Raw genomic sequence first — 22,056 nt, 5'->3', positions numbered from 1 at the left:
GTAATATATATGTTTATATTAATTAACTAAATTATATTTAGGAACAAAAACTTTAATTATTAAATATAATTTATTATTAATAAATTATTCTGTTCCTAGAAAACATTTTAGTTACAAGTATTCACTACTCAAAGGGTTAATTATACTACTATTATATTTCTATAGATATAAGAACAAATTCGTATAATTATATTATTTATTGTTTCATTGATTCCTGAATAAATTAAATTGACATTTTTATTCTTATTTTGATTCACAGGGATAAGCGAGGCAAGCGTGCAACTACACCAACCAAAATTGCCATCACCCATTCAGGTCGGTGGTGAGGTCGAGCTACGATGTCACGTCGATGGATCCGGAGACATGAAATACGGCTGGTTCAAGTTAGTTATAGAACTTTGGCTATTCCGTTCGCCGTACATGTCGGCGCGTAATAAACGTTGGGGGCCAATAATTTCTCGAAAAGCCGCGATGAGAGAGAGAGAGAGAGAAAGAGAGAATGAAAGAGAGAGAAAGAGAAAGACAGATAGAGTAGATAGATAGAGTGAGTAACAGGCAGCCAGGCAGGCAGGCAGGCAGGCAGGCAGGTAGAAAGAGAATGATGGTGTGCGGTGCTGGAACAATGCAAACGTGAACCTAATTTGCTTGGTAACTGACACCCAGCATTTATGGCACCGACCGTGAATTACTTACGAGGTGACACTCTTAGTTTCAACGTGTCCATCAAACGATCTTTCATGAACCAACCTCTACCCGACTAAATATTTTTTTCCTCAATAATTGGAAAGAGTTAATGTAATGGTTTCGTTTCTATTTTTTTTTTTTAATTATATCTCTTTCTCTCTCTTTTTCTTTATTTATTGGTACCTTTTTTAGTACACAATAATTTGAATTTCTATTTACTACAATTTTATTATAATAAATATTTCTATTATATTTGTTTAGGAACAAAGTCAGCTTAACAAAAAGCGATCGTCTGGAAATAAAGAAAAAGAAATTGTACATACATGAGGTTGTACCAGAAGACAGTGGAATGTATACTTGCGTAGCACAAAACGAAGCTGGTTCATCCCCTATTAGTGATAGTTACCCTCTGGTGGTTACCGGAAACGACACGGCCACGATCAAACTTGTCCCAAAGAATTTGATTGTAAAACGTGGCGAGCCAGCGGTTTTTGATTGTTTCTTTGAAAATGCTGACGTTGTACAGTGGTTTTTTAATAACATGGGACCGATAGAAACGGACGAAGAAAAGATCGTTTATGAGAATGGTACCCTTCAGATACGAGTAGCTGAACTCAGGGATAATGGATTTTATTCTTGTCATGGACAAAGGGGTGACACTACGCAAACTTACACGGTCGAATTAAAAATTGCTTGTAAGATGTGTTAATTAATTATTATTATTTTATCTCATCATATTATAATTTTCTAATACTGAACCATATTGTAGAAGATCCATTTAAATGAATCACATAATAAGCATCTAATCTCGACGATACAATAATTCGGCATTTGTCAATCTAATCCCATCCATTCATTTCTCTTTTAGCTTTGAATAATCTCTCCGCGGCATCATTCGAACCCACTTTACCGAATCAAGTGGCTATAGTCGGTGAAGATCAGGAACTACAAGTAAGCTGTTTGCAACCCTGTGGTGTGCCGACTCCTAAGGTTTATTGGAAAGATCCCAAGGGACATATTATAAGTGACACAGGTCCCATTCGCGTCCAGGACAATACCCTCATTATTGCTAAAGCTCAAATTAACGAGGACGATGGAAATTATACTTGCGTTGCAGAGAATTTAGCTGGTGAGACGGATATGTCGGTTCAAGTGGTTATATCAAGTGAGTCTGACATTAAACATTTCATCGATCGTTTAAAATTAGCCTAATTCATTGAATTCATTTTAATAATTAATGGATTAATTTCTGTTAGCTCTACCAACATTGCTGAGTTCACCGGAATCTTTAAGCGTGATGGAAAGTGAACCAGTTACAATGACTTGTTCCTATTCTGGAATGGAAGCACCCGTTACACACGTTCGATGGTTCAAAGATGGCGAACCCTTAAAAGAAACCGGTGGACCAACGAGACATAGGGTGACCGATCATCACGGTAACGTCACTTTGCACTTCAAAAGTGTTGACCTATCAGACAAAGGTATCTACGCTTGCGAGATAGAAACCAAAGGCTTCTTACCGATCTTCTCCGATCCTGCTACCTTAACCATCGAGGAAAAGCTTAAATTTTCCCCACCACCTGTAAACAAACGTCTAGAACTTGGATCGACAGCTAAAGTTTCTTGCAAGGCTCAAGGTGCTACTAATCCTACGGTTAAGTGGATTAAAGAAGGAAATGGGGAAGATTTTCCAAAACACGTGCAGGATATCAACGGGACGCTTCATTTCAATGGGGTTTTGGAAGAAGACAAAGGTCGTTATACTTGTATTGCTAGTAATATGCAAGGATCGATCAATCATACGATTAACATCGATGTAGTCAGTGAGTAAATCAATTTTAATTTTAATCTTTCTCATTATTCGTTTTGGTTAAGAATTGTTGTCATAGAAACTATCCGAGATTGATATTTTTGAAGATATTTTTTTAAATTTATATCCAATACTCGTTGTGTTACAGTTGCAACCAAAGTTTACAATTCAACCGCAAAATCCCACCGAAGCGATAGAAGGCTACCCAGTAATGTTGCATTGTGCCGCCGAAGGCGATCCTAAACCTACTATACAATGGGACAAAGACTCCCGTATGAATAATTTGGACAATCCCCGTTTCGAAGTACTTCCTAATGGAAGTCTTTACATCAAGGAAGTCTATCTTGGTGATGAAGGAAAGTACGGTTGCACGGCTGGGAATAGTGGTGGTTTGAAGAGAGAAGAAGTTCAGTTAAATGTAAAAGGTATGCGCCTTTTCTTGATCTTTCTTTTTATTTACGCTCGAAGTAATCCATTCTTTTTCTTTGCCTTCTTAGCTGGCGACAGCTATAGGTCGGATTTAGATTTAGAAGCTGGAGACGATGGTTCCATGATGACAAAGACTGTGACTATCACTCTTAGTGCTGCTGCAGCTTACATGGTTCTTGTGGTTGGTCTTATGCTGTATTGTCGTTATCGTCGTCGTAGGAGGAAGCAACAATATCTTCAAGAACAAGCTGAAGGTATGTATTTTAAACATACAAATTTAATAAAACAAATACATTAATCAACTTTGTATTTCCTTTGCAATTTTATTTTGTTCAGAAAAATTAGAAAACGGTGAAGTTCAAGAAGAACAAACGGAATTGAAGGAGACCACCCACAAAGCTAATTCTACGAACAAGAAGAAAGAAAATCGCGATTCTCAAAACAAAAGCGATGGTGCTGATACAGCACAGAGTCAAAGTAGCAATCAATCGAAAAGATCAAAGTCTAACTACGACAAGATAGCTGTATCGCGAACTAATTTGAAGGAACTTAAGCCGTTGGGTCGAGGTGAGTTTGGTGAGATTTATGCGACCAAGTATCAATTGGACGGGGATAAGGAAAGTCTCGTTATGGTGAAAAGTTTGACCAATACGAAGGACGAGATAGCTTTACAGGAATTCAAACGACACTTGGATCTATTGCACAAGCTCAATCATGAAAATGTTGTTAAATTGATTGGATTGTGTCGGGAAGAGGAACCTGATTATATGATTTTAGAATATACAGATTGGGGAGATCTTAAACAATTTTTAATCGCTTCTAGAAAGGACAACAATAGTAGTCCATCGCACGAGACGAAACCTCGAGCTCCGCAGCTGTCGGTAGCACAGATATTGTCATTGTCCAATCAGGCTGCCAGAGGCTTAAAACACCTAGCTGACAATCGATTAGTCCACAAGGACATAGCAGCTCGTAATTGTTTGATTGCCAGTAATCTCACCATCAAGATATCTCTTCCTTGCATGACCAAGGAACCTTATCATCAAGAGTATACCAAACATCGAAATCACGTGATCCCATTAAGATGGCTTCCTTACGAAGCCGTTTACGAGGACGAGTATTCAACCAAAAGTGACGTTTACTCATTCTCCTGTCTCGTATGGGAAATGTTCCATCAGGGCGAGTTACCATTCAACAAGATGAACGACGAATCCGTGCTGGCTCAGTTGAAATCTCAAACGCTAACGTGGAAGCCACACAAAGCAGCACCGCCAACTTTACAGGAACTTCAGGTGCAGTGTTGGGCGAACGATCCTAGAGAAAGGCCAACTTTTGACGAGGTTGTCTCGAAAATAGGTGAAATCGTCGTCGATAGTTGTCTCTAAGTTATTTGTCGTTGTCGTCATCTCTTCATGAAAGAGGAAGAAGAAAGAAAAAAAAATGAAAAGAAAAAAGATAAGAAAAAACAAGTAACATTACGAGCCTCCAAATTAAACTGAATACTGCGATAGGGATAATAATTGTGTAAGGCTGGTGTAGGCGCAAACGACGTGATTCGAACGTGTTTATGGTTGCTTCGATGTGAAAACAGGAAATAACATAAAAATAAAAAAAGAAAAAAAAATAACTAAATCGTCCAAGATTTGCAAAGATCTTAAATGTTCTTTCTCGTCGAATGTATATAATATATAACTGAACGTTTATATCGTTATTTTGATATAAAGAATTACTTTACACGAAAATGTTTTTAGAGATACGATTAATAGAGTGTGGTATTTAAGCTCGAAAAATTTTGAATATACATTTTTTATTACTGTTTTCACATCGTCGTACTACTATTAAGGCTGTCGTACGTTTGACAAAGATCGATAGGCTTCATCGCGATATAAAAAATAAAAAAAATCATGACTGTCTCGTTAATAATTAATAGGCCTCGCGCAACGCTTGATATTATCGATCAATATATCTTTAGCATGTTGAGAAGTATATAGTATCATCGGGCCTTTGTGTAAATGGAAACGCTTACTCGCTGATTACTCGTCAGAAAAAATAAGGTATCGTCGTATTAAAAAATAAACGATACGTCCTCCACTATGATAAAAAGATAACATCTCATTCGAGCATCCTTAACAATATACAGGAAGTCCGAGATAAGAAAAAATAATCGATTAGGTTTTAAAGCTTTTTCATAATAAAAAACAAAAAAATGATTTGATGAACTTTCACGAGGGAATTATTTTTCATTAAGAATAAGCTTTAAAATCTAAGGAATTAAATGAATCTTTCACTTCCATAACATTCTGTATACACGTGGTAAAATATTTGAAATAACGAGTATAAAGTATGAAAATATGAAAAGGTAACAGGAAAAGAAAGAAAATCTATTGAATAGTTGGCCGTGCGTTCTGAAGGAGGAATTAATTGACACCTGGCGATGATGCATTATAACCAACCAATCGGAATCGAGGCGGCAAGTTTTGCGTGATTGCGAGCGTCGCTGATTAAATAAAAACTCTTCGCAATCATTATTCGTATTACGGTGTTTTTGTCGCGTCCATTAGATAAGGGTAATGATATTTATTTCTAATTAGGATGTCCGCTCCAATGAATGCTACCGTGTCCAGGTTAAATAATAATAATAATAATATTATTAATATAATAATTAACAAAAGAAATAATAATAATAATAACGATAATCATCCATACGAATCCAATAAACGTAAACGATATTATACACTTAAATGCAATACTTAGTATTCAAATATCAATATGTAATAATAATAATAATAATAATAATAATAATAATAATAATAATAATAATAATAATAATAATAATAATAATAATAATAATAATAATAATAGGTATGATCACTACATCGAATACTCTTAAGATAAGTAAACTCGATAGGAAAAATCGAAGAAAAGTAAAACGACGCGAACGTTTTTCATCGAAATTATTTTTTAAACGAAACACAAGGAATATGGTCACGAATAATTAAGAAAAATATCATCATTATGTTATTGCAATAATTATTATAACGACGAACGCAATCTTGTCTTCATATAATTTGATTTTTTTTTATTTACTTTTATATCGTAACATTTTTAGCCATTCGTAACCGTCGTTGTTGACAAACAAAAATGAAAAAGAACAAAAATGAGAGACAGACTTGTATATACCGGCTGTGTAAGTTGGATTTTTTTTTTTTAACGTTTCCTTATTTTTTAATTTTTATTCTTTTATTTTACAATGAATTGTAATAAATTTTCATTACTTTTTACATCGTCATTAAGCGATAACGCGATATTTTTTTATAATATATATATATACATATAATTTTAATTTTATTTTATTTTTTACTTTGTAATATTTGTAGATAGATTTTTCAAATGATTTCCCAGCGCAAATTATGTGAGATTTTTGTTTTGTTTTACCGTTGAATAAGAAGGAAAAAATATTTGGCTAAAAACGTATGGTGTAAAAGCCTTTAAACCGTACAACATATATTTACAACGAAATAATTAATTTAAGTTTAGGACGATAGTGATGATCACATGTCGATTAGAATTTGTTTTTTTTTAAGGTACAGCGATGAAACTGAAATTTTTTAATACCATGTATTATTAATTTACACTTATCAATGATATATTATGTCAAACTTATACATTTAAATTTAGTAAGCCAAACAAAAAACAAATAGCACAAAAAACAGCGTAAACTTTTCTAGTTTAAAAACTTTAATTAGTTAAATAATTAATTTTATGATAAATAATAATAATAATAATAATAATAATAATAATAATAATAATAATAATAATAATAATAATAATAATCATGTACGTATTTTATTACGTATGCTTAAGTATTTCAATTTATAAACTTGCTATCGGTAATTATGCCAGTTATAGTCGATTTAAAAAGGAAACAAATCTCAAATTGCGTATACAATTTATACAAAATGAAACAATTAAGATTTTTTATGTTATTGTTTTTAATTTAAATATTGCACATGTCGCTAAAAAAAAAAAGAAAGAAAGGTTCGATCGATCGTTTAATATCTTATCTTTTTATACGAATTATTGGAAAAGAAATTCGTCGTAAAGATTTGCATTCAATATTTGAAATACTATTGTCAATCATCTGATTGATTTTCCAAAGTTCGAATAAAAATAAAATATTAAGGGAAAAAAAAGAAAAAGATAAGATGTGATAAGATTCAGATAAAATCGATAGGAAAATAAAATAAAAAAATAAAAATAAAAAACCTTTAGCTTTTAGTCCTTCTCTTCATTGGACGATTCTGTATACGTGTAAACGCATAATGTATCATACATACATACATACATATTCACATACTAATCTAACGCATATAGGCATACAAATTATCAAGGTATCAAAAAACACTGCCAATTGTATCTAATGCGATATTAAAAGTGTCATAATCATGTAACGATAAGTGTGAGCGTTCGCGAAATTTCTATACAATGAATAAGAAAAAAAATATATGTAACATGGAAAAAAAAAAACATGAAAAAATAATAATGCACTTTTCGTCGACCATGAAAAAAAGAAGAAAAAAAAATGAACAGAATTCTTCCTTAAAAACTTGCTTCCGTTTTCATTTGAAATATTTCACGAATAGTTCGTGTGTCAAATGATTTTTATGATAAATCAATTATTATTTGAAATAATTCAATAATATCGTATAAAAAAAAAAAAAGAAAAAAGAAACAACTATAATTATAAAAATGGAAAGAAGATAAATGTTTTGAGATCGTTCCAGTCGACAATTTCTGAGATGCTTCCTAGATGTTTTCAAAATGATATTTAAACGCTAAGAAGTATTCTTGTATGTATTATAAGTGCATGTTAGGAACATACCTTGCAACGATCTCTTATCCTTATTCTATCTACCCAACTATCCCAGTATACTTCAAGGTCGTGTGAAAGAAAAAGAAAAGGAAGCGAATGAAAAAGAAAAAAAAGAAAAATTTACAAAAGTAAAAAAAAAAAACCGTACGTTCATATCATTTTTTTAGAAGAGAAAAAAAAAGCTGTTTAATGAAAAAAAGATGATCACCCTATCGTCGTCGCATCGTCTTAAAGCAAAAGATAAAACGACCTATCTATGCCTAATCCTAATATCTAGTCATGTACGGTGACGTGTCGAGTAAAAAAAAAGTAAAAAGTAAGAAAAAGAAAAAAAAACAGCAGCGAATAATAACCCCTGCGATTTATACACAAAACCTTTCATATCCTTAGGCGCTCGGAATCTATTTCTTTTTTACAGTATTTTGTAAATATTTGTACTTTTTTATCTACGTCGTACTCTCAAAATTTTTGGAATAATATGTGCTACGATTAAATAAAAATAAAGAAGGAGAAACGAAAGGTATATATATATTATATATATTATATATATATTATATACATATATTTATGTATTATCATCCATCCATCCATCCCTCCTTTTTTATTGTAATATTTCTAATTGTTTTTAATTTTTAATCTTAAGTCACAGTTTTTCAGAAAAATCTTGCTTTGAAAATTCACTGGAATTATTTTACATTCAAATATAAATTATAAATATTTTTTTTTTGGTCTTTTATGCAGTTTAGTATTTATTTATTTCTACAATTTCTACAATTAGTCCATTTCCATCTAACAAACTGTTCCCTTGATTTTATAATAACTAATGCGTAAAATTATATTTTTTTCACTCTCTATTCTCAAAAAATTAATTTAATTTTTAAAATACGTCATCATGATTATTAATATATTATAAAATTGAAAAAATTCAATTCAAATTCAAACTATAAAAATTATCTTACTTTATTATTCATTATTATTACTACTATTATTATTTCTAATACTTGTATGATGATTATTATTATTAAATGATAAGTGTTATCACATCCAAACTTTACAGTTACAGAAAAAAGAGCAGAGTATAATTTATTGCAATTTATTCCATTACAATCGTGAATCTCTTATTAGTAAAATAAATTAAATTAAATTACAAATAATGAGACACAATTTTATTAAAAATAAGGCTGTATTCTTACACGTTGAATAATTCATCGTCAGAATATATATTCCGCCATATTTAGGATTGAAAGATGAGGAAAAGAAGAGAAATACAGGTAAGAAGAGAAAAAAGTTGTATATATTACCTAATCAAATTTATTTTTACGTAATTTCATGGTACAGTCTAAACCTATTACGATATATAAAATAACGTAGTCGTTTTAATGTAAAATCGGGTGAAAGTAAAGTTAAGAGTAAGAAAAAACAATGGGTGGGGGGCTGAAAGAATATATATATATATATATATATATATATATATATATATATATATATATATATATATATATAAAAGGAAAATACGCCGACTAAGTAGCGCCCAGAAAAGAATCGAGTCAGAGGCAGTCGTACAGTGATCCGATATCTCTAAAATCAACGGCTAGATATATGTATGTATATATATGTATGTATGTATATATACATGTATATATATACATATAAAAAAAGTTATCATTATCAACGCATCGACGCAAAGAGTATGTCCGTAGATAATATTTATATGTATTTATATATTTATATATATATATATATATATAATAATATATAAATATATATAAATTTTAATTGAGAGAATTATATTTAATTCATATTACTTAGTATACTTAATTCATTAATATAATATGCAGCCTCACTCTCTAATATTACTAAATATAATTGGTAATCGTATTAATGCGATAATAATTATCGTTTAAATATAGATTATTAACATTCTAAATAATATAATATAATAGTCGGAATTTTCGTAATAATAATAATAATAATAATAATAATAATAATAATAATAATAATAATAATAATAATGATAAACAATATTACAAAGTATTTTTTATGCTTTTAGTTTTTTTTTCATTTTGTTTTTTAAATGTTATCATATAGTAATATAATTACAATAGCGTATTCTGAAAAATAGATTAGGGTCCCGTGGGCAGTGGGCGGAGTAGCCATCGTTAATCGACCCCTAAATTTCTCGATAACATCTTATCATCCAATTACCAATTATTCGTCATTAGAAATCTGAAAATATCATCCCCGAAGATGAGTTTCCGAAAAATTCCGAAGCTTCATCGTCATCATTGACGTTTTATATCGGATACTTTCTGTTTTAGGTTCATTTTCAAAAAATTGCCACTTCTTCATTTTATTCTTCTCTTTTCTTTCATTTTTTTCTTTTTCTTTTTCCTTTTATCGAGAACGATTCCTAATGACATACGTTCGTCAATCAATTTTCTTCTTCTTTTATTTTTTTTTTGTTCACCTTGTCGCGTCTATTAACGAGTCTCTGCCACTCTGCCTAGAGAACCCACTATAACAGGGCACTATGAACAGCAGTCTGCTGGCTAAGTGACTTTCCGAATCAACGATCGCTTCATTTCACTCATTCGTCTCTTTCTTTCTCTCATTTTCTCTTTCTCATGCACCCCATACATTCCATTTACCCTCTTTCTTCCAATGTTCTCTTTCGTTCTCATTCGTCCTCATACACATTTTTTCCCCTTTTTATTTTCACTCTATCTTTCTCTCTATTCTCCCTTACCCAATCGTCACGTTAGATTTTATACATTTTTTTTTTATTTCATCGACACAAATTTTTGTTCGATATTATAAAACTTCACCTGTCATCCAAAATCGTCAAAAAAAAAAAGATAAAATAAAAAAAAAAATAAACCCCCGATTAATGTTGACGATTAATTTATAAATGGGGTTCGTCGTTAACTACAAAATTTATTAATCAATGAAAAATGTGATTGAAACTACGAAATATTTTTTTTTTTAAACCCCACCCACACCAAATTTTTCCAACCGACCATCAGATTTAAAACGAAATTCATTGAAAAAAAAAAATGTACGTACGATTGAGAAGCGGAGAAATTTCTTCACGTGCATAAAACGTTTCTCTCATCTTTCATATACTTAATCATCATTATCATAGTCATTATCATAATCATAGCACTCGTTAAAATCCATTTAAGAAGCTCTCCTCGCCAGCATGCTTTTCCTATAATCTGCATTCACACTACGTATCAGCCAATAGTAAATCACTACTACTGTACCTTTTTTTTTATTCGCGTTATGATATTTATTTATTTTTTTATTTTTACTTTTTACTTTTACTTTTACTTTTACTTTTACTTTTACTTTTACTTTTACTTTTATTTTTACTTTATTTTATTTCATTTTAAATTAATCGTTAAGGTAATATTTTTTTCTTTTTCATTTTTCTTTTTTTTCATTTATTAATCGGTTCGTTTATTATTATTTTTTTTTTTTTTTTGTTAAATATTTAAACGTGCCGTTGTCACTACTCATATCATCAGCCTACTTGTTGTTAATCAACTACAATATCGTTCTTCAGTATTTTTTTTTCTTATAATTTTTAATTATCCTTGTTTTCTTCTCACTTTTTTGTTTATCTCTTTGTTTTGTTTGTTAATTCTCACGCCTAATTTTGTTCACACATATCATTCTCATCGATATATACGTGTATACGTGTGTGCTCTTCTCGTCTATTTATACATATGTATATCCTTTTGAACGTGATATTAAATACTAGGATTCGCGTTTTATTTTTTTTTTGTTTTTTTTTTTTTGTTTTTCACGAACGAAGAAAACGGTATTTTCATCTTCGTGACTTTCACTCTCTCTCTCTCTCTCTCTCTCTCTCTCTCTCTCTCGCATTTTCTCTCGTTCTTTCTCTCTCGTCTCTTTTTGTGTAATTTATTATACAAATTACGGTAACTCGCACGATCGTTTTTCCCTTTACAATAATAACAATCCACTAACACACCGTGAAACGCCCAATCGCATCTCCGCGCATTTACACCTGTGTTCTTCTCATACACACAAACACATATACACACATATAGACAGAACTATCATTATCATCGCACAACACGCAACACACTAACTTTGACGTTTTTTTCAAAAATTTTATTCTTTTTATACTCACGCACGCACATACGTATGCACGCACACACGCGTACGCGTATATACACGTAAAAGTACACACGTTTTACACACAAATCAGCATCGTCATGTCTCTTCGTCGTTATCATCGTCGTATCATAGTATATTAATTATTTTTAATTAGGTATTTATTTTATTTTTTTATTTCTTAAGTATATTCTGTAGCTGATGATACACATTGTTTAGTATTTAGTACACAAATAACGGGTGGTTGTATGAATTTTCTTGTTGTTTATTTTATTTTATTTTATTTTTTGTTTGTTTATTCCTTCGATGAAATAACAAATCAAAAGCAAGAAGGGAGTGGTAGTTAAAAAAAAAAGCAAGTATAGCCGTTCGAACAAGGACATCGAACAGAAAGCGCGAAAGCTGAAGAAGAGGAGTGTCGAACAACATATTTTGTATTTTTTTTTTTAGTTTCAATTCGAATTTGACAACACAACAATGACGACACAATCGACACTATTTTTTTTTATATACACATTCATGCACATACTACACGCACACACCACAACGTGTACACAAATGTGGATCACATTCTTCTGAAATTTTTTTAACCAACGAACCCCTCGATGACGACGGGGAATCCCATCATCATTTTCTTCGTAAGAAAATTCATTTTCGCGGTTATAGCACACGCTTGGGCGTCTTATCCGGTTATCAAAAAGAGAGACATGTTTTTTTTTTTTTTTTTTTTTTTTTTAGCATTAATAATACGTTTGGCCGAGCGACAATCTGTATATATTTTAATTTTATTTTTTTTTTCTTTTATTTTTTTCACCCCATCCAACGCAATGTAGGACGTCATCGCGTCAGGGTTGTGTATTTCTTCTTGAAGAAAGAAATTTTCTTACCAACATCACTCGCCATCTTCTTGTCTTTCATATTTTTCTTTTTTTGTTTTTTGTTTTTTTCATACGGTACAGCCGAATTCTAATTACAGTAAAAAATAGCGTAAACGGCACTGTATTAGGAAGAAGCAAAATACGTGTAGTTATTTAAATACAATTTTTTTTCATTAACTTTTTTTTCTTTTTATCGTTGATAAATATGGTATAGTGTTGTGTTGTTTATCATTTTTTTTCTTTATAAATCTTCTCTTAATAACTAATGTCATTTATCATTAATCATCGTTATTAATTAATATTATTATTTTATTAATCTTTATGATTACTATTATTATCATTATGTAATAATACCGTTATTAATACCATTATCATTAGTATTCTTATTCTTATTATTATTATTATTATTATTATTATTATTATTATTATTATTATTATTATTATTATTAATAATATTAGTATCATTAAATTATTCTTACTTACCCATTTTACAATGTAACGAGTACCCAAACTCTAACGTGCTGGGTTTTATTTTATTTTACTTAATTTTACTTCTTTTCTTTTTTTTAAAATCATTTAGAAAGTCCGTCTCGAAATATTTCATTTCTCTTTCTCTTTCTGTCTTTTTAGAGAAAAAAGAAATAAGACGCACGTGTTAATCGCTTTAACAATTTGTTATTACGAGCTTACCTCAAACGGAAATATTTCGTAAAAACATTTCTCACCATTCTTCAACGTGTGAGAATACCGATTGAAGAAATTTTTAGTGTTAGGATTTATTTCTTGTTCATTTTCATTTTCTTTAGAAAACGTTACGAGTTAACGTAAAGAAAGAAGAGGAAAAAAAACGAAAAAAGAGAAAAAATGTGAGATCGTGAATTAATCGTCAAAAAAAATGGCTTGTTTCCCCAATTTGTCAGGAATATTATAAATAATCATCGATCCACATTATTATTAAACTTCTCCTTTTTCATTTTGTAGAAATATTTGTTGTTTTTTAGGTACTAATTATTCAATCTCGTTACAACGCCCCATAACTCTCGTTACAAGTGTTTTTTTATTTTTTTTTTTGTTTCTTTTATTTTCGTACAACTTCTCGCGTACTTTGTATATATTTATTATATAACTATGATTCCTAAAGTTTTTTTTCGAATTATTATTATTAATATTATTATTATTATTATTATTATTATTATTATTATTATTATTATTATTATTAATTATATTATTAATATTATTATTATTATAACTGCTAGTTCCTTAATGATACATATATATATATATATATATACTTCATTATACATATATATATATATATATATACATACATATATGTATAATAAAATCGGATAAATTAATAGTTTGTAATTGTGTGTTTTTTTTATGTTATTCCAACTAGGCTAGACTTCGACGAAAAAATATATTTATAAAAAGTTATAATATATCATTAATATATGTTTGAAGCGTTCTATATATATATATAAATATATAAATATATATATATATATATATATATATATATATATATATATATATATATATATATATATAGATTTATATTTATATATATATTTATATATATATTTATACCATTATATACTAATATTTTATTCGTGTAACTTAACTTGATTCATCAAACTCCTCTCTCACTCTCATAACTCTCATCACTCTCTCTCTCTCCACACTTTCTCATGCTCACGCACACAGTTGTTGTTGTTTATTTTTTTTCTCTTTTTCTTCTTCTTCTTCATTCATTTTCTAGCAATCTCCATCAAAATTCGAACAAGGAGACCACTTTTTTTTTTTATTCTCGCGTTTAACTATTTTCCATTTTATCGTATTTTTTGTTTATCTCTCTATCTCTTTCTTCCTTTCCCACCCTATTTGTTTTGCATCTTTCTTTATAATTCACATAACATGAATAATTCTCTGTATGTTATTTTATTTTCTCTTTGCTCATCTTTCATTTTATCTTTCATTTTATTTTTAAATGACACATTGTAAAACAGAAAAATTTTGTGCAAGCAGTAAAAAGTATTTGACACACCATTTGAAATGAAATAATGCATGAATTCGCGTAATTATTATTATTTTTTTCTTTTTTACTAAAACATTCAACGATTCTCTTTTATATATTTTTTCCTTTCTTTAATTATTATTATTATTTTTATTTTATTTTTTTTTTTAAACATTCTTTAGGTCCTTAGATTCTCTTCCTCATGAAATGCAAGAAGAAGGAAAGAAGAAAAAAAAAGAAGAATAGAAATAAAAAAAAAAATTCACAAACAACCAGAAAAAAGGGGGACAATTTTCGCATTACCAAAAAGAAAAAAAGAAAAAAAAAGAAAAAAGAAACTAAAATACGCAGTCGTAACTCGTTTTTTTATATTTGTTTTTTTTTTGTCCTTGTCTCGTCTCGTCATTTTTGGATGGAATCCGTTCCTTATTGGCTTAAACAACATGAACGTACGAGCATCTTGAACACACATTATATAAAATTCTTTTCCACCTTCCTTTTTCAAACTCTCTCTCTCTCTTTCTCTTTCTCGCTCTCTTTCTCTCTCTATTTTTCTTTTATTAGTATTTATTCTTTACTCTGTAGCATCCAATGCTGAACAATAATATCATAAGTTTTTTTTTCTATCTCTTTCTTTCACCCTTTCATCTTATTATTTTTTATTTTTCTCTCTTTAATTTCATCTTCATAAATTCTTGTTTTTTATTATTTTTATTTTTTTTATTTTTCTCTGAACAATGAGCGAGTTATCACTACGTATGTACGTATGTATGCATGTATTTATGTATGTATGTGTATTTAATTTTTTTTTCTTTTCATTTATTTTGAAAAATATGTCCGTCGTGACACACGGGTGTGCTCTCTCTCTCATTATTATTATTATTATTATTATTATTATTATTATTATTTTGTTATTATTATTTAATAATATAATTATTATTTATTATTTAATATATTATATTATTATTATTATTATTATCATTAATAATATATTTAATATTATAGTTATTAATATATTAAATATTATTATTATTAATATAATTATTATTAATATAATTAATATTATTATAATAATTATTATTATTATTATATTATAATTTTTTTTTCCTTTCATCTTATTTTCGTTTCTACATTTTTTTTTTCATGCATTACTAAATTTCAATATTTTTAGCGCAATCATCGTAATAATAGATCCCTAAATCGCGAGTAATAATATTTACACCCAGCAGACAAAATACAACGTCTGTGTAAATGAGTGTGGTTGTGTGTGTGTGTTTTATCAGTGATGTGTGTAGATTTTTGTTTGTGCTTAATTATATATATGTGTGTGTGTGTGTAGTATATGGCTGTATCGGATGATGATTATTGGAATAATTTGTTTACCATTTTTTTTTTTTTTTATATTTCGAATGAGATATTTGACCGATTTTGCGAGTAGTATATTTTATTTATTTATTTTACGTGTCTCTCATTTTTATTGTTTTATATTTCATACGTTGTTTTTGTTTGTATTTTTTCTTTGCTAAAGGATTTCCACACATTTCTTTATTTATAATCTCACTTTTTCCTTTCTTTTTCTTACTCTTTCTATTTCTTTCTGACTTTCTCTCTCATTCTATTTTAATTCGATAAAACGGAAATAGAGCATTTGTGCGCCTCTAATTAACGAGCAACCATCACAATGAGACCAACGATGTCCAGTTTTTTGTTTTTTGTAATATTAATATGTCTTTGGTATCGTGCCTGAGTCTTCTTTTACAATACTCTCCATTTTGTTCTTCTCATTTTTTTTCTATTAGTTTTTCATCTTTGTCATCCCTCTCTCTTACTTGTTTTCATTATTTCTATGCAAAAAAAAAAAAAAAGATTAAATGCAGCTAAAAAAACAACAATCAAACACTATTTAGACCATACCCGAAGAACTTGTTCTACTTTTAATCCTCATTGATCCTTCCTCTTTTTTCACACACACACACACTCCCAATCTACGTATATTAATAGTTAAATATTTAATGTGTGGGTTTTTTTTATATATCTATATATATATTTTAATATATATTTTTAATAAAAAACTTATATAGAAAAAGATTAATCGTCGTCGTCGTCGTCGTAGTGGTGGTGGCGGTGGTGGTGGTGTTAGTGGTTATGAGTTGGTGGTAGTTTTTTTTTGTTTATTTACGCAAAATTAGCGTAGAAAAAAGTATTTTTTTAAAACTACATCTAACACACCTGTAAATTCATTGAGACAATTTGAAGTCACTTGGCATTTATAACAGCGTGTGTGTTTTTTATTTTATTTTATTTTTTTTAACAATAATCAGAGCAAAGATATCGGATCAATTTTATTTCGATACTTTTTCTATTTTAAATTTTTGTTTTAAAAATGTTTTCGTCTTGATTTTACTTTTTGCTTCTTTCTTTTTTATTTTATTTTATTTTTGTTTTGTTTTGTTTATTTTCTCTTCTTTTTTTTTTTTCTTCTTCTCTATTTATGGCAGCTTTGTAATCACGCGGGATAAGTCGCGCGGGTGTCATGCGAAATGCTTACAAACAACTTTCGGATTTATTTTTTCTCTTTCTTTCTTTCTTTCTTTCTTTCTATTTCCATTTTTTTTTCTTTCTCATTCGTTCGAAGTCTAACAATGGTCATTTCACGATAGGATTAGGATCATCGTTTATATTTTAATGTTCATTTTCTTTCATTGAATTTCTGCGATATGTGTTGGTATAATCAACGTATAACAAATTTGACTTTCTACAAAATGTTCTTGTGTTTTATATTGGATTATCACGTATAATTTTACTAGCTAATTTAAATTGCATATCGAATCGATTTTATGATGATTCGTAATAAATATATGAGACTATATAAAAGTTGAAGATACAAATTAACAATCCCTTTCACAATCTTTCTTTAACATAACCGTAAAAATTTGTACAGGAATGAAATATTATTAATATGAGATATAAGAAATAAAAATAAATGCAATTAACAAAGTTAGAAGATTAATTAAAAGGAGTTTGTCTCTTCCCCTTGAAAATGCTTCACATTATTACTGCGAATTAATAAAAAAAAAAACAAAAAACAAAAAAGTGATAAGAGATAAATCCATCTTTAACCCTTGGAGTACTATAGACGCATATACGTGTGTTTGGTAATATTAATATAAAATAATGTAACGTTTATATTAATTAATGAAATTATATTCAGAAAAAAAACTTTAATTATTAAATATAATTTTTAAATATAATTTCGTTTCTATAAAACATTTCAGTTAAAAGTAATCAGCACTCAAAGGGTTAATTATTTTACTGTAATAACTTCGATCCTTTTTCAAACATGGCAATAAAAATATGCGTAAAAATACGACGATCCAAACGTGAAATTTCTAAGTGAAGCTTTTTACTTTTTATCATTTTTTTAATTAGAAATTTATAATAACAAGAAATGCGATGGAATTTGTACTGTCGATAAAAATCAAAATGTCCATTTTGTTTTTTCCTTTTTCGTCTTTTAATACATTTTCATTCGTTCATCTCTTTCTCTTTCTCGTTTCATTTTTTTTTTTTTATATTTCTTTTCTTCGGTCATTTTTTTATTTTTATTTTTATCTTTAAATATTTCTTTAAACGGTTCTCATCTTCATAAAGAACAACGAAGAATGGTTCTAGGCTCGCCCAAGGGCTCTTTCAGTCTTACCGTTTTTTTTTTTTTGGGTAGTGTGTGCATTTCTCCATTTTGTTTAAATCTTCCTTATTTATTTATTTATTTTTAATTCCTTTCTTATATCGCGCGGGGAGCTTTTAAAAAATATTAATTTACTTTTTTCTTTTCTTTTTTTTTTTTTTTTTTAATAATCCTCGTTTATTTCTGGGCGAGTCCCGGTGCTCTTCTAATCAACGAACGTCGATCAACGAATAAAATAATTTAATAATAATTAGCGTATCCTAATAAACAACAACTAACATTTGTTGTCTACCTTTCTCATTTTCTCTCTCTCTCTCTCTCTCTCTTTCTCTTTCTCTCTCTCTCTATCTCTCTCTCTATCTCTCTCTCTATCTCTTTCTGTTTTTCTTCCTGTCTTTCACTTTGTTTTTTTCCTCGCCATTTTCCTTTCCCTTTCTCGTTCGGTATTTCGTATTTTCGTGTTTTCGTGTGTCGTGTGCGTGTCAAAAGTTACAGACGGCTGAGTCGAGGATTCATTGTTCGCATTTTCCAAAGTTCATGAAACGAATAATGGTAGGCCATCTCTCATCCTTAACCATTGTTATTTCACAAAAGGATAAATAAAAGCTTTCCTCTCGACTTTGGGAAAACGTCAGTCTCTCTTTCTATATACATATATAATATATTCAATACATATATATATATATATATATATATATATATATATATATATATGTATAGAAACGTATATGTGTGTTTAAGTAGGTGTATTCAACTCGAACGTCAAATGCATTTCTGGTTAGATCGAAGAAAACTTTACGAGTTCCTACACCACCCCTTTTCCTTTTGTCTTCTAACTCGAATATATGTATATATGTATTATTTATATAAATATAATCATATATATATATATATATATATATATATATATATATATATATATATATATATATAGAAGATAGTGTAATCAAATTATAGATAATAATATAATCGAATTGAACTTTTTTTTTTTTGAATAATTGCGAACAAAAATGAATTATCCTTCTTTCCTCGTCTCTCTTTTATATATTCGAATTTAATCGAATATTTTCTTTTTATTTTCTCTTTCTCTCGCTTACTCTTTCTCTCTCTCTCTCTTTCGTTCACTCTTCTCATTCTCTCTTCCAATGCCTAGAAAAACATTTCATTTTATATAATATATCACATACTCGTTTACCTCTAAACACACTGAAATAAGAAGCACTTTAAGATAGTTGACCTAGAGATACAATGATTCCTAAAAATATTTCTACACCCTGACACGATTCAATTTTTTGGTTTCATATATCCGGTTATTTGTCAAACGACCCTTCTGATTAGGTGTGTTTTTTTTTTGGTTAGAGGATTCCTTTTCCTAATGAAATTCCTAATTGAATTAGGAAACCATAAAGTTGGTCGTGTAACAGTGTCCAAATATTTTAGGGAGTCACTGTATATTAATGGCACTATCGATCACATGCATTAAATATTTCAACGTTAGAAAAATTGCATGATGAGCCTAAAGATAGTCACCTTTTTTATTTTCTTATCTTTTCTTCTTTCCTTCCTTTTCTATATTTCTTTCTTTCATTATCTTTATCTTCTTTTTCTCGTCATCATCCTCCCCTTTTCTTCTTTCTCCTCAACTTTTCACCACCGTTTTCTATTTTATCTTCCACACACTTTTTAATTGACTTTACGAAAAAAGCCTTGTCGTAATACTAAATGGCGCACAGTTTTACAATCACTCAGTGATAGACAATGTTTTTTTCTTTCAAAAAAAGTGGAAATTAAGTTCGCACTATTTTTTTGTTTTGTTTCTTAATCGAGCCTGATTTCGTTAGAACACTTTTAACCTATCCCCAACCCTTATGTTCATTTTTTAATTGATTTATTTTCTTGTTTATTCATTTATATGCGCGAAATTTCTAATCAATTTCGCGGTATTCCATTTTCTTTTTTTTTTATTCAAAGTTTCTGTAAAACAGTGCCACACTAAAGAACTACGATTCGTTAATCGTACAACTCCTAAAATTAAAATATTTCACAGTATATTCTTTCTCACTTTCTCACTTTCGTACTTTTGCATGCATACTTCATTAACAATCACTCTCAAAAGGGGGTCTCGATTATTACAAAGTGAAATACTAATCTATCGTAAAAAAAAGAAAAATTGGCGAGATTCGTTTTAATATATATATATCGAGCAAAAAGTAGTGAAAAAACAGAAGCATCACACCATGTTCGGCTGCATGACTCGAGCTGGGCGAGCCTCGATAGTTTAAGTTTTCCAAACGATACTCACCAATCGCCTAATTGATAAACCTAAACACAACTCGGATCACCTAATCCAAGTTAAAGCAACAACGTGAATCATTCATTGATCGTATGAGGAACGTTTGAATAACTTGGAATAGCTGAATTTATAAGCCTAATAGATTAACCCTTTCGCTGTATCGAAATACTTTTGAACAGAGAAAAAAACAAAATACATTTCTTCAAGTTATTTCAACAGAGTGACCACAATATCAAATGGTCTTTATTAACACCAGCGAAAAGGTCAATTGGTAACCCTTAACCTGATAGAATAATCGTAGAAGCTTTTTTCCTCGTAATAACATTTTAGAGGATAAAACAAAATGGCATCGTGGCATCGATGAAAAATAAATGAACAAAATTAAAATAAGAGGAAATTCAATCTCTCTTGTTCAATCATTCGCTCTTGTTCATACTTAGTACACACAATCACACAAACATCCACATTGGGCATCAGACTTTTCCGTGAGTCTCTATTATACATATTGGGAACGCGCAGTAGGACTGTCGATTAAGAAGGTATCCTGTCCTCCCCAGGATAGGGAGGAGGGTAGAAGCAGAGCGTCAAAGGTATCGCAATAGCCGTGGGAATAATCGACGACTATGATCGATAGATGAAACTGCAGGGTGGCGTTAGGGTTGGCGGTGGTGGCGATCCACCACTCATCGCGATCGGTACGAGGGTTGGCGACGGCGACGAGGAGGGAGGGGAGGGGGAACTCGAGGAGACGTTGGAGGTTGGCGAAGGCGACTCGAGTGCCCTCGGGCCAGCTAACTCACGAGTGGACTGTCCCCCTGAGGCCGTCACAGCGCGACTACTTCTACTTGCTGAGCCCGCGTTGTGACGAATCCGTGTTGGCCGTCCTAAGCTCCGGTGACGGCCACCTCCCTCCTCGCTCGTTTCTCAAAGATAAACCTTTTTGACGCTACGCGTCGTCGCGAACCCGTCGTTCCGACGATACGCGTCCCCTTGATGGGAACGAAGGGTACCAAAGTTATCCCGCGGACCACGGAAACCATAACCGTCTGGAAACTGGAAGAGAGTTTCCGTTGGCGTTGGCGGTGGCTTCCTCATGGTCCCCTTTGGCGAATGCATCTTCGATGGTTGGGGAACCAGGACGGGTTCCGCGTACGTAACTTCTTCTTGTGGCAGTAACTTTGGCTCCGGTGCTAACCTGATAATCGAATACAATATTTTATTAATTGTTATGTATTTTTTAA

At 30.1% G+C, this 22,056-nt stretch overlaps 2 protein-coding genes across 2 annotated transcripts in view; one reads left to right on the top strand and one right to left on the bottom strand.

Annotated features, from left to right (window-relative positions):
- LOC107066232 (inactive tyrosine-protein kinase 7) overlaps positions 1–11,600 on the top strand; it is a 53,165-nt gene extending 41,565 nt beyond the window's left edge. Inside the window, exons 3-9 of the mRNA XM_089174681.1 lie at positions 260–383; positions 946–1,379; positions 1,553–1,849; positions 1,941–2,503; positions 2,643–2,919; positions 2,992–3,177; positions 3,260–11,600. Of these exons, the coding sequence (XP_089030807.1) occupies positions 260–383; positions 946–1,379; positions 1,553–1,849; positions 1,941–2,503; positions 2,643–2,919; positions 2,992–3,177; positions 3,260–4,308 (2,930 nt within the window). The 3' untranslated portion in view covers positions 4,309–11,600. The remainder of the gene's footprint in view (positions 1–259; positions 384–945; positions 1,380–1,552; positions 1,850–1,940; positions 2,504–2,642; positions 2,920–2,991; positions 3,178–3,259) is intronic.
- Sema1a (semaphorin 1a) overlaps positions 11,364–22,056 on the bottom strand; it is a 223,821-nt gene continuing 213,128 nt past the window's right edge. The window contains exon 10 of the mRNA XM_015320690.2: positions 11,364–22,010. Within this exon, the coding sequence (XP_015176176.1) occupies positions 21,740–22,010 (271 nt within the window). The 3' untranslated portion in view covers positions 11,364–21,739. The remainder of the gene's footprint in view (positions 22,011–22,056) is intronic.

Source organism: Polistes dominula, unplaced genomic scaffold (genome assembly GCF_049000335.1).
Source record: "Polistes dominula isolate Pdom_NZ unplaced genomic scaffold, Pdom_raw_medaka contig_16, whole genome shotgun sequence".
Taxonomy (NCBI): Eukaryota; Metazoa; Arthropoda; class Insecta; order Hymenoptera; family Vespidae; genus Polistes; species Polistes dominula.
Note: the sequence above shows the minus strand (reverse complement) of the source record. Positions and strands in the feature narration are given on the sequence as shown.